The sequence below is a fragment of the Athalia rosae genome, chromosome 3, assembly GCF_917208135.1.
Source record: "Athalia rosae chromosome 3, iyAthRosa1.1, whole genome shotgun sequence".
Taxonomy (NCBI): domain Eukaryota; kingdom Metazoa; phylum Arthropoda; class Insecta; order Hymenoptera; family Athaliidae; genus Athalia; species Athalia rosae.
The window spans coordinates 15,597,517-15,609,587 of NC_064028.1; the positions used below are offsets into that span (position 1 = coordinate 15,597,517).

Below are 12,071 nucleotides of genomic sequence, written 5' to 3' on the forward strand. Positions count from 1 at the left end.
AACGGTTACCGCAACTCTGTGAAGAATTTTTTTTTCCATCCAGTTCCGTTTCGAAACGAAACGCTAATCGGGGAACGCAAAAATCGAAAGGGGATTCCGTTTTGAAAAATTGAAATAATCCATGGCGAAGATTTTTTCGGAATATAAAAACCCTTGTTTCGTTACACCGACTTTTAGTGAGGAATTGTGGAAATTTTTTTTTTCTACGTGGCAATTACGTTCAACTTGGAAGAAAGGTACCAACGTTTAGTACGTTCAAAGTACCTCCGACAGACCATCGGGGTCAAAGTTCACCGGTCGTTCCCAGTGAAAACTGTATTTGCATATCTTTAAACCCGATCGTGCACGCTATTGCAAAGGGTCGCGGGCAAGTAAAGTCGTTAATTTCGCGAACGTAGCGTATGGGCGAAAAATGAAAAAACAAGAAAAAATAATGAAAACAACACAAAAATCAAGAAATATGCCCGGCCATAAAAAAATATCACTTGATTCTCCGATTCCCCTAGACTCGCCCTGCAAAATACTCTGATTTGCTAATAATTGATTATCCTTTAAACAATTGGGTATTTATCTTGAATCTTTGACCCTTTGGAAAATACCACGTACAGATGTGAGTGTCGCGCCGAGGGCCAACTGTTTTATTCAAGTGTTTCCCAAATTATCAGCATTTCGAGAAATTTGGATAATTCGAGCACATCAGATTTGTCAGCTCGAAAAGAAACATCTGAAGGGAATTAGTTATTAGACTTAGATATTACTTATCTGGATGCGTCATGCATATGCGTATAGTATATAGATAGGTATATATGTATATGTGAACGTAATTTGCTGATAGTACTAACTGGGTCATCTGGGTCGTTCAACTTTCATTCGGCTTTTTCTTTGCACTATTGCCGAAGGCTCACATTCGCACATCGCGTACAATACATACATATAACGCACGTTTTTATATACATACATGTTATACGTTACGTCTTATACACAGGCAGCTTGCCGCCTTCGTTGCGTGAATGATTGACCTTTTCCTGCGTCGTTATATTCGGGGGTTGGAATATAGGTTGAAAGGGCGGCGATCTTTTTTTACTTTTTCCCAAAATTAAAGTGCTATTCATTCGCCCCACACGTACACGTGTACTCCGTGCGGTGTAAAATACTCGTTTGTTCAAATTTCCATTTTTATAAATAATGGAAAATTTTATGTTGCGTTTTTTGCATATATTTTTTTTTTCTCACAGATTTTCTACCGTAGCCGCTGCGATTCTTTGAAACAATCTACAATTATCATAGTTCAGAATAAATAGTCTCGCGAATGCTCTGAATATTTACACGTGCGTAATTAATGGCTACAATTATCAGCGGAATAAAATTGTTCATAAGTATATTTGAATATCATTTGCAGTGAACATTACACACAAAGGTATGCACTTAAATAATAGGTACACATATCACTACAAACACGGTGCTGGTTAAAATAGATATATATATATATAAATATATAATTCGTGTCATACATCAAACGTAGATATGTAGGTGTATTAAAAATATAATAGTCTCAACACATCTGTTTTTCTTTCTAGTTTATCTCCGTCATTCTAAATTTCAATATTCGGAACGATACACGGCTGTATAATCTACACATAATATTTGTCTCTTATTGGAATATGAATACTGAATCGATCATCGTAGCTTCGAAAGAAAAATGCATTTATATTTTCAGCAACCAAACGCGACAATCGATAGGCGATAGTTTATTATTGTTCGATTGATTGTTTTTCTTTGCTATTTTCTTCAGTCAGTTTTCTGATACGTGAATGCGTTCCGATGTTCACATAGAAATGACAGCCATTGTACAATATTCTCGTGGCTTTCGCGCGATCGAGAAATTTTTTTCAATCAAATGAAAATGATAAAGTAAAACAATATAATCGTCATAGCATTGTAAAAATCGACTAGCATAATAAGCTTATCATGATATACGTATGATGCTGAATGAAAAGAAATACTGTTAAGAATTTAAAATAAATAAATAAAATGATTGTAATCGATGTTAATAATAATTCGTTAGCATTCACTTATGCTGCAAATTAGTAATAAGTATTTATAAATTGTAAGTTTACGAGTCCTAGATGTAAAGTTTAACGTTGAAAATGGCCGATATTCCAAGAGACGTGAGGAGCGTTGAGGTAGACCAAAATAGAGAGTTTCCAGAATTTGAAAGACATCTAGCCTCCGGTGACCTGGGAACATAGGGGAAATATCGATCAGCGTGTACATGAATATATGATAGACAACACACGGACTTGGCGTATACCATGCCCGTGGAACTGGGTTACACATATTTCGTCACGTGGCAGCCTGCGCGGGTAGCGATACGACAGACAATCCTATTCAACAACCCTAACGGTCCGGGGTGAGTTAATGGACATCGGATAGGGTCAATATACTCGGTGAGACAGAGGTATTAACTACCGCAAGATTTATCGACTTCTCTTTAGCCAAACAATATCCGTGCGGCGATCTCAAAAATTGATCGGTACTTTTAACGACGTATCGCTGTACGGATAGAGCGCTGTTGACTTTTTCTTTATTTTTTTTTTTTTTCGACGTTTTCGTGGCCTCAATCGTACGACATTAATTTGTTTGAGCTGCGGACGGTATAATCAATTTTAATCCCTCGGCGAGAGAGAATAAGAGGAATATTTGCCGCCCGATATTTCAGGGGTGCAGAAGAGATATTTTTAACTCTCATCACGCTATCGATTGTACGTAGGAATAGTATACATTGGTTCTGGTCTGAAAGGATTTTATTTGTATTCATAGTTTTTTTGAGTTTTTTTTTTCGTTTTTTATTTTCTCTTTCAACATCAACGAATATTTGCGATTTGAGAGTAATTTTCGAGAGGCAGTTCCTGATCTGCATTGTCTGAAAATCGTTCCGATAAGAGAATGTAGAACTTACGGTCCTTTGTATTCAAATTTATTCGACCCTGCGCTTCGATCGAAAATGTTAAAAAAAATCGCCACTGAAATTGGAGGATTTGAAACAGCGAAGCAAATAACTAGCTTGCGTACAATGCGACCTGGTTCACGGGGACAATTTTCGTGTATCGGTTATACCTGTGGTTGTATACCTTTGCACAGCATACCTATGTACTCGTTCGTGTGAACTTGCGGCAATGAACAACACGCGGGTTCATTTTATTGATTTTACAACGGCTGTATAGACGTAGGTATTCTAATTCTAAAAAACGTGATTGATTCTATACAGTTTCAAAGTATGGATAACACATGCATACTACATGCGTGCGTAATTTGTGGAATGGAAAAATTTTGTAAAAAAGCCAAACAAAATCAATAAATACAAGACTCGATTAATGCTGACAACCGTTCTCCGACGATATACGTTATTATTATATAAGCTGTCTGCATCTTTTCCCTTTTTTTTCTCCTCTGTCAACCAGCCGTGTATAAAATAAATCGTACGCTGTACCAATGAACATTGCCGATGAAATCGAACTTTTCTTTTTTTTTTTCATTTTTTTTCACTGTAGTTAAAGATATAATTCCGCAAAAATAAAATAATCAAATTTACATAATACAGAATTAATTATCGCACGAATTATTACTGTACTTTGTGCAAACGATTACATAATTATACATAGGTATGTACAGTATATGTATACATAGTGTGTGTGGAAATGGTGCATTCAGCGGGTTTATTAATATTTTATACAAGTATATACGAACACAGTTAGTCCGTTTTTTTTTTTCTATTTCAGTTTTTTGCTTCTCTGCTTCGCAACGTACAGGAATCAAAAGGGAATAGACAAATGCAATGAAGCAAATACAAACGAGGAATTAACAGAGAAAATCAAAAACAATTCCGAGAACAGAAACAACACATGTATATACATAAAAAATGATAAAGGCTATGTAATATAAAAATGTTTCTAGGTATAAAAATGCTGACTCGATAAAAACAAAAGTACAACTAAAACTAAAAGAAGGATAAGAAAACGGCGAGAACCATCATAAATTGTGCGTGAAGTAATCGGACCCGACAGGGGAAATAATTGAAAAAAAAAAAATATGTATAAAAAAACCAATCTCGATCTAGAAAATTCATCCCTGATTGTTTTTTTCCCGTTTGCGATCTGCATTCGATCCATCATCCATTTCCAGCATGGTAAACCACCATATGCGTTATTCAGCATTTCCTGAAAAACGTATGCGATGACAAAAAACAACATACATATATACAGCACAGATTGCAACACGAGTAGAGCAGGGTAATTTTTTGCTCAATCTATTTCTGCTATGCATGAATGATTTGAAAAAAAAAAAAAATAAAAAATAAAACCACGAATCATTCAACGATTGATTTTCAATGTATGATATAACGTGCGATGGTAATAGATGCACTTGACAGCAAAAACCACGTGATCTACATATCATAAAATTAAGTGCCATTAAATATCGGCCAACCGCGAAACCGCACGCGATACTTGCAGATGTGTACATAACTATACGCCCACCCATGTATACCTATTCGCCTGTATATCTGTATTATAATCGTAATCAAATGAACGATTGAGTATAAAAGTCACGCAATTTTAATCCGCGGTAGTAATTCCGCGGGTAGTGAAAAATCTTTCTTTTTTTCTTTTTTCTTTCTTTCTTTTCTTTAATTTTTAATTTCTCTTCTTTTGCACATGAAAAAGAATAGATATCATATGTAATCATGAGAATAAACGATGCTTACCTTGAAATGGAACTTCAACCCTGATCAATTCATCAAAAAAAATCAATCGATAATCGAAAAACTATCGGTCGGTAGTTTCTGATTTTAAATGGAAAAAAAATAAAGAATGAATAAAAAATGAATCTATGTTTTTCCTTTTTCCAAAGTTCACCAGACCCCACTTTCACGATCAATATAGATCGAATCTCGTCGGCGTCACGTTGGAAAGTAAAAAAAAAAAACTTTTTTTTTTTTTCGTGACTTCCTGCGTGAATAATCAAATTGCCCGAATGTCGCGCACATACCTGTGTGCATGTATAGATATGTCAGGTACGCTTCCATATAAATTATAAAATATAGCCTGAATTTGAACAAAATACATTAGCCAACAAAATAAATAATGGGAACAAACAAATGGAACAAAAAAAGAAAAGAAAAACGGACGAAAAAATTAATACAGAACGCCGCATTGGTCGTATAAAATTCAAATTGAGGAAAAACTTCGTGGATACGTTAAAAATGACCAGATCGATTCTATTTGGCCTGAATTTAGGTCGAATGTATTGTATTATACTAGCTGATATGAAATTGCGATTTTAACGAGTGATTATATCGCGCGAGTACGGTGAGAATACCAATTCCAGTTTGCCTAAATGTACCACAACTGCTGCCGGCGTAATCCATTACAATAACGCTGGTTATAACAATAATATTAATAATAATGATAACTTTCATAATGGCATTGATAATAATTCTAGATACGATAACGTGCGTGACCTACAGTATTCCGATGACTCCGCAGGCGACACGATCTCCCGCGTTTCCGGTGGTGGAAGAAAGCTTGTGACCTCCCCTTCCAAGGTCATCCACAGCGGAGTGAACTACGACACTGCGTCCGACGATGCCGTTCACACCGCTAAGGGATATTATGTGATCGCTGAAATTAACCGACGCGATCCCCTGACTCGAAGCTTCGATGTTGCCGAGATCACCGACGTGTCTCTGGTCGTCCTCCGGGGCGCCGTGACTGTGCTGAAAATCAAATTATCCTCGTTCAAAAACGAATTCGAGAACCCCGATAACGATTTCAAATCTCATTCATCATCCACTTGTAATCACCTTCGTTAAGGCGAACTCGAAAAACACGTATGACCGTGTATCGAGTTTCCGATCTACATAAGTACCCGACAATCGAACATCCGAAGTAACGCAAGTAGGGAAATAAGTTTTTTTTATCAAACTCACGTTATGGGGATTGAAATGTCCGAGTGCGGAAGTACATCCGTCGCTTAGATCCCCGGTGGCGTGAATATGGAAGCCATGGTCACCTGGTGTGAGGCCGTAAACGTTTCCACTCACGAGCACTGGTCCACCTTCGTAACTCTGAGTGAATCTTATCGACCCGGTCACATTGTATTTGTCAGCGTTATGCGGGTTCAGCTGAACCGTGGCGACGCAGTCTTGGCACTTTATCGGTATTAGAAAAAAAAGAAAAAAAAAAAAACATAAAAATTAGAGAAAAAGAAAAAAATTGGATGGAAGTATGATTATACGTTGGACACGCAATTATACAAGTCGGAGAGATAATCTTGTTTCGAACGGAGTATGATTGAGTGAAAGTGAAGTATACGAAGTTGTATCATATGTTATGACGTCGTTGTTAACTGGTTCTACCGGTCCTCCTTTGATGAACAAAAAAGAACAAAGATCCCCTCGAGCATTGAAATCACGTTGTAACACACTCGCAAACGCGACAGTACGACAAACACGTTCACCTTCGAAGATTATCGTTAAAATTAGTCCCACTCGAATTGTATTCGATTATCGATGCGACGTGACAAAAAAAGAAGGAAAACGAGGAGAAAAAGATCACCGCGAAATTATATCAATCGTTCTTTTTTTTTTTTTTTTTTTCATAAATGTTTCTTCGATGGAACGAGCGAGGAGTGAAGAAGAGAAAAAAACGAAATAACTTTTCATACTCACCGAAACCGTGGCCACGACTCCCAGGGCCAAAAACGCAACGATTTCTTTGAACGCCATTGGCGATGTCGTTTACCTAGGATGAGATAAAAATGGAACGTCATAATCGAAAGACGAGAATAATAAATGAATCAGTTTTGTCCTGTTATTAATTTCGAAACATGAACGATGTGATCGGATTGTTTTTTGTTTTCACCCAACAGTTCGGTGTATAAAAGTTATGTCGATCGAATAAACACGTAGATTCAGATCTGAGTTGCCAAATTATACATTTGGTGAGAAATTAAATACGGGAAAACAATGCTTCGCTGACTATACGCGTGCAACCCCAACATGGATACCTGGTTTCCGTTACTACCGGAGGACTGATGGAGGTCGAAATCGGTGTAGAAGTAGAATCGAAACTGATTCTAGAAATTGGAAGATTAGGTATTTAAGTTACATCGTCCGTGCAAAGATCTTGGCGTTAATAGTCAAAAGTCAAATCGTGGTGCCGCGTGCAGCCGGTTTACTCCTCATAATGATCATAATTATCTTTGTTGTGCACGACGTTCGGTCTCAAATGCTCTATACGTTTGTCCTTACATATTTTTATCTCAACACCGTATCGTTATTATGTATATATACTAATTTAGTAGTCGTACATGTCATGCAACCATCTCTTCGGTAAAAATGAAATAAAATTTAAGCAAACCGAGAATAGCTACTTCTGACTGTGTTCGCTTTCGTTAACATCGTGGACAACGAATCTGAAAATTCGTCAACGTTCTCGAAACACCTTGATTTATTACAATATCAAACCGACCCGAATACTTTTTCCACTTACGTTAACCAACCGCCCATATCGTCGTTCATGAGCTATTATTTGTGATTTATAGATATTATACGTGCAGCGTGTGCGATAAATTGTTAATCGGTCTGTCATTAATTTCTTCTTTTTTTTTCTTTGAGGCAAACATTTATACCGAAATCGAAACCGATTTTCATAGCTGATTTTCGGTATCGTTCGTTCTCATTTTTTTTTTCATTTTTTTTTTCACGGTTTAGACAGTCAATAGTTGTAATTCCAATGCAAAGTTAATTTCACGCTCATTACCTAGTCACGTAATTGACGCTAATTCATTTAGAAAGAGAAAGAAAATTTCGTCGATAAGAACCTGCGTGACCCCTAGCTTATCAGGATTTTTGTTAGGGGTGGAATTACAGAAAATATACCGACTGCTGGAAGAGGCGAAATTGTTCCGACTGGTAGCCGAAAATTGAAGACGAGAAATCGAAGGATATCATTGATCGAAGTAGCTTATAAATATACTATGATTGTAAATTATAGAGTCGATAATCAAAATATTATTTTTCCATCTTCAAATGGATAATTTTAAATGCATAGCTGGATATGTACTAGCAAAAGTGATGAAAAAATTCCCGTGTGCAATCAAATTTAATATCCGTACGGCGTTGATATTTGACGCCTCAGCGATGAATAAATGGCATAATAAATAACAATCCATTACGACCCCGAGTAATAACTGCGCATTTGAAGATATAGCAATGTCCGTCCCATAAATGACCTTAAAGAAAACTATTACGGGTAATATTAAAACGAACTGCATATCCCGACGTACGCGGCCGTTTCGAATGCCGCTAGCGTCGTTCGCCCTGAATTCGTAAACAGGGTATACCGTACGTACATATATTTCCGTCGGCGTGAAGTATAGGTATAACAAGTGAACATTGATATCTACGTTTTGCTGAACGTGTCACGATAATGATAACAATGTTAATACGATGAATAAGAAATTCGCGAAAGTCGAACGTCATGTATGGATATGCACGTGTACATGCTACATACTTGCATACACCAGGTATACTTACGGGGTGTTTGATTAAAAAATTTCTAAGACTATCGGCCTTTGATATACCTGAAGCGGAAAATCAACGGAATTTCAAGAGGAACGTAGAATTTTCTGATGCACCAAACGAACGTCGCGATTTTACTGACTGCTGGATGCTGCGGAGGCAGTTCTCCCTATATATCAGTGCCTGTTATGGACCAGCACTGTTTCATCCCCACTTTTCCCCCATCTCCTCTCCCCCTCTACCTGGTTATATTCTGAGCAATTTCAGCACCTGAAAACCTGATCTTTTAGCGCAGCAACTCAAATTATTCCAATTTTTTTTCTTTCGAATTTCTTTTTTTCTTCTCCCTCCTCCCCCTGTCTCCGTAATCCGTGTCACGTCTATACCTATACGTACGCACGTGCGAAATAAACAGTGCGAAGAGGAGGATAAAGTTCTACAAAAATTATGAGGAAAAATAAATTAATTAATTGTTGATACGAAAAGGAAAAACACGAGGTAAACGAACACCTGAATATACGTATAGTTTCTCAGAATCTAAATCCTGATCTCAGTCTCCGTATAACTATAGATATACCATAGATATAGCGAACAATATATCTTGTTCAACATGTCTATGGTATAGTAAATATACAATAATACAAACACATATAATACATAGAATTAGATGAACACGTGCGCGGGGAACAGGTATAATACACACGTATACACGTGTACGTATGTACCTGTATTTGTTATTACGAACACGATTATGAATCTTTAATGAATGTATAAGGTTTCAGTTTCACGAATTACACTAATAAAATGAAGTAGGCTTCTTCCGCAACTGACAGCTTCTGTTTTGAAACACGTGACCATCGTACGTACATACGAGGAGCTTTCTGTTCTCCCATATCGAATTGTATGTGACATACGCAATGATTTGGGAACGTGGGAGTTTTTCATTTTGTCTATTACTTTTTCATCTTTGTCAAATCTATTTTATTGCGACATGCCGGACGTTGATGAATAATTCCGCCAAAATCAAGGGGGTGACAAAGTGCACTTATAAAACAAGTAATCTGATCGCGAGATGAGCAACCCCGGCAATTACGTTGATTTGCTGCAATAATTGAAATTCGAAAAATGGATGCATACATAACCAGTACGCAAAACGAATGAACCACAACTCAAAGTCTCTGTCTTCTGAATTGTGAGCGAAGGACGGCTTTCAAGTAGGAGACGCGCATCGGACTGCCAATGCCCATGCCCAGGCGTTGACGACGCTCTTTACCTGCGACCTTCGATGCCCCGTAGCGTCTTTAAGCGACGTCCACGGACACGGGTCGTTCGACTCGAATTACTTGTTCGAGTGCACTTCGTCACACCCCCTTGAGTTTGGTCGAATTGTTTTATTATTAACACCCCGTATATCTGTAATAATACATATCAATGCAGGCTGCCCACCAACGTCACCGGAAATCAATAACGATTGTTATTATGTTATATACCAGCTAATCCCACTCATACGGCGATATACGACTTTATGGCATCTATTGACCCCCCGCAAGCATAATACGTGTTACGTGACAAGTAAAGAACGAAACGAGAAATAGCTGGGAAAAGGTAACATCGTAGATGTGTAACGTACGTACGTACGTATATTGAACATGAAGAAAAAGTAAGTAAGTAGAAATTGCCGCCACTTCTGCAATAGTTCTAACGATGAGAGACACGTGTCTCTTTTGCATTATTGACGATGTTCGTACGTATTACATGTATTGAGCGTTTCACACCGAATGATTGCTATATATACGATATATGAGAATTGCGAAGAGAGTATATCTTTGAGCTTTTTTTTTCGAGCATTTTTTTAACGATCTCCGAATCTCACGAACTTTTACATGGCGAAAAGGTCACCGATCATTTTGACAAATTGAAATAATTCAACATGTTTCATTGTAATGTATGTACGACACTCCTCGCGCTATTCGAACGATGCATTTTGCATTTGTGTGCGCATAATTTGTCGAGTCATTTAACGTTTGTGTCAAGAACCGGAGATAAGCAACACGCAGAATCAAACCACGAACAATTATACATGATAAATGAAACGTCGTACGTGTACACGCCTATATTGCTGTACACTAACGAAATATTAGTCACTGCGTAAATATAACACGATAGCCATTATACGCAGTGTACGTAGCGTATAGGTATAAGTATACGCATCGTGCGTGTAATTCATTTATTTAAATCAAGGCGACCATCTATTCATTGACGTTGTTTTGACGTTACCTTATTAAAAGTACCGCGGGCGCGTAGCCGGAGCGAAAATAATTATTATCTATATGTGCGTGTGATGCGTGACTGAGAAATTCAAGGTCAATAGCAAAATCTCGCTCGGGTGAAGAACCTCATCAGGATTTTCAATTCCCGCGGGAGAGTTGGTGCACGTAGGTAGCCGATTGATTCGGCGATAATGATTGTAACCGTGATGAAATTGTTTTCGTCGTTCGATGTAAAATAACACGATAATAAAAATTTAATTTTAATCTTCTATATCTCAATTGAAATAACTTACCGATGAGAATGAAGATCGAGTTGGAAAAATCACAGCTGCCGGGACCGTCGCGGCTGCACAATTGAATCCGAGAGAACACACGGTTTTAATTGCGATCGGATCGAACGATGGAATGGAAAAAATATCGCACGTAACTCGCGTACGTTCGTACAACGTGCGAGATAAGTGAAGTAAGTAGCTGACGTAAGATACGGAACACTACTGAATGTTTCGAAACGAATCCGCTGGCGATATTCTCTTCGAATAACTCTGGGAGTAACATGACAGTTGTCGCCCCACCTTCTTCTTCGCGTTGTACCCTCCTCCCTTTCACTTGCCGGTACCGTCGACGCACGAAAATTATAGGTACACGTGTCCTCCGCGAAGCCCTTGAATTCACGCTCTCGTTCAATCGTACACTGAAAAACAAACCTTCGGTCCATAAGATCGATTTTTCACTCGTAGTTTCCGAAGATTCTTCGACACAAATTTATCCCATAAATCCATACCCGTTATATTCACTTGTGAATGAAAACCACATGACAAACCAAAAAAATGAACGAAAGTTCGTCAATGGCCTCGATTTTTTTCCAGGATCTTTTTCCAGGATCAAGGATTCCTAAAATTTCCTTGGTATGATTACGCGATATTTGCCGGTGTCGTACCAAAAAAAAAAATAATAATTTTGGAAATACTCACCGATTACATCGTATATTTCAGAAATAAAATGCTCGTGTGGATCATTTTCAGAAAATTACGTAATTGCTGTATTATAGATTTCGTATAGGTACGTAATTGACCCGACCTTCCACTTTGTTCCTGTTTTTAGAGCATACAATTAGTCGTTACATGATATATGTATCTACATACATATACACATGTGGTATAGGTTACTCGTATGAAGATATCTTCCTTAAAGTCATGTGCTCTCGCACGTACATAAGTATA

At 37.7% G+C, this 12,071-nt stretch overlaps 1 protein-coding gene across 6 annotated transcripts; it reads right to left on the reverse strand.

Annotated features, from left to right (window-relative positions):
• Positions 1-1,361: 1,361 nt before the first annotated feature.
• Positions 1,362-11,379, reverse strand: LOC105683573 (superoxide dismutase [Cu-Zn]). 6 transcript variants are annotated; one of them, XM_012396256.3, is made up of 5 exons: positions 11,145-11,379; positions 6,728-6,800; positions 5,987-6,208; positions 5,523-5,773; positions 1,362-2,237 (listed from the first exon to the last, which is right to left on the reverse strand). In XM_012396256.3, the coding sequence occupies exons 2-5, from the start codon at positions 6,782-6,784 to the stop codon at positions 2,123-2,125; spliced, it is 645 nt and encodes a 214-aa protein (XP_012251679.2). In that variant the 5' UTR covers positions 6,785-6,800; positions 11,145-11,379; the 3' UTR covers positions 1,362-2,122. The 6 variants fall into 6 exon arrangements, 5 of the variants coding, with proteins under 5 accessions (XP_012251679.2, XP_048508626.1, XP_012251680.2 ...); XM_048652669.1 differs by lacking the exon at positions 11,145-11,379 and adding an exon at positions 8,644-8,776; XM_012396257.3 differs by lacking the exon at positions 11,145-11,379 and adding an exon at positions 8,597-8,748.
• Between the last annotated feature and the right edge of the window lie 692 nt (positions 11,380-12,071).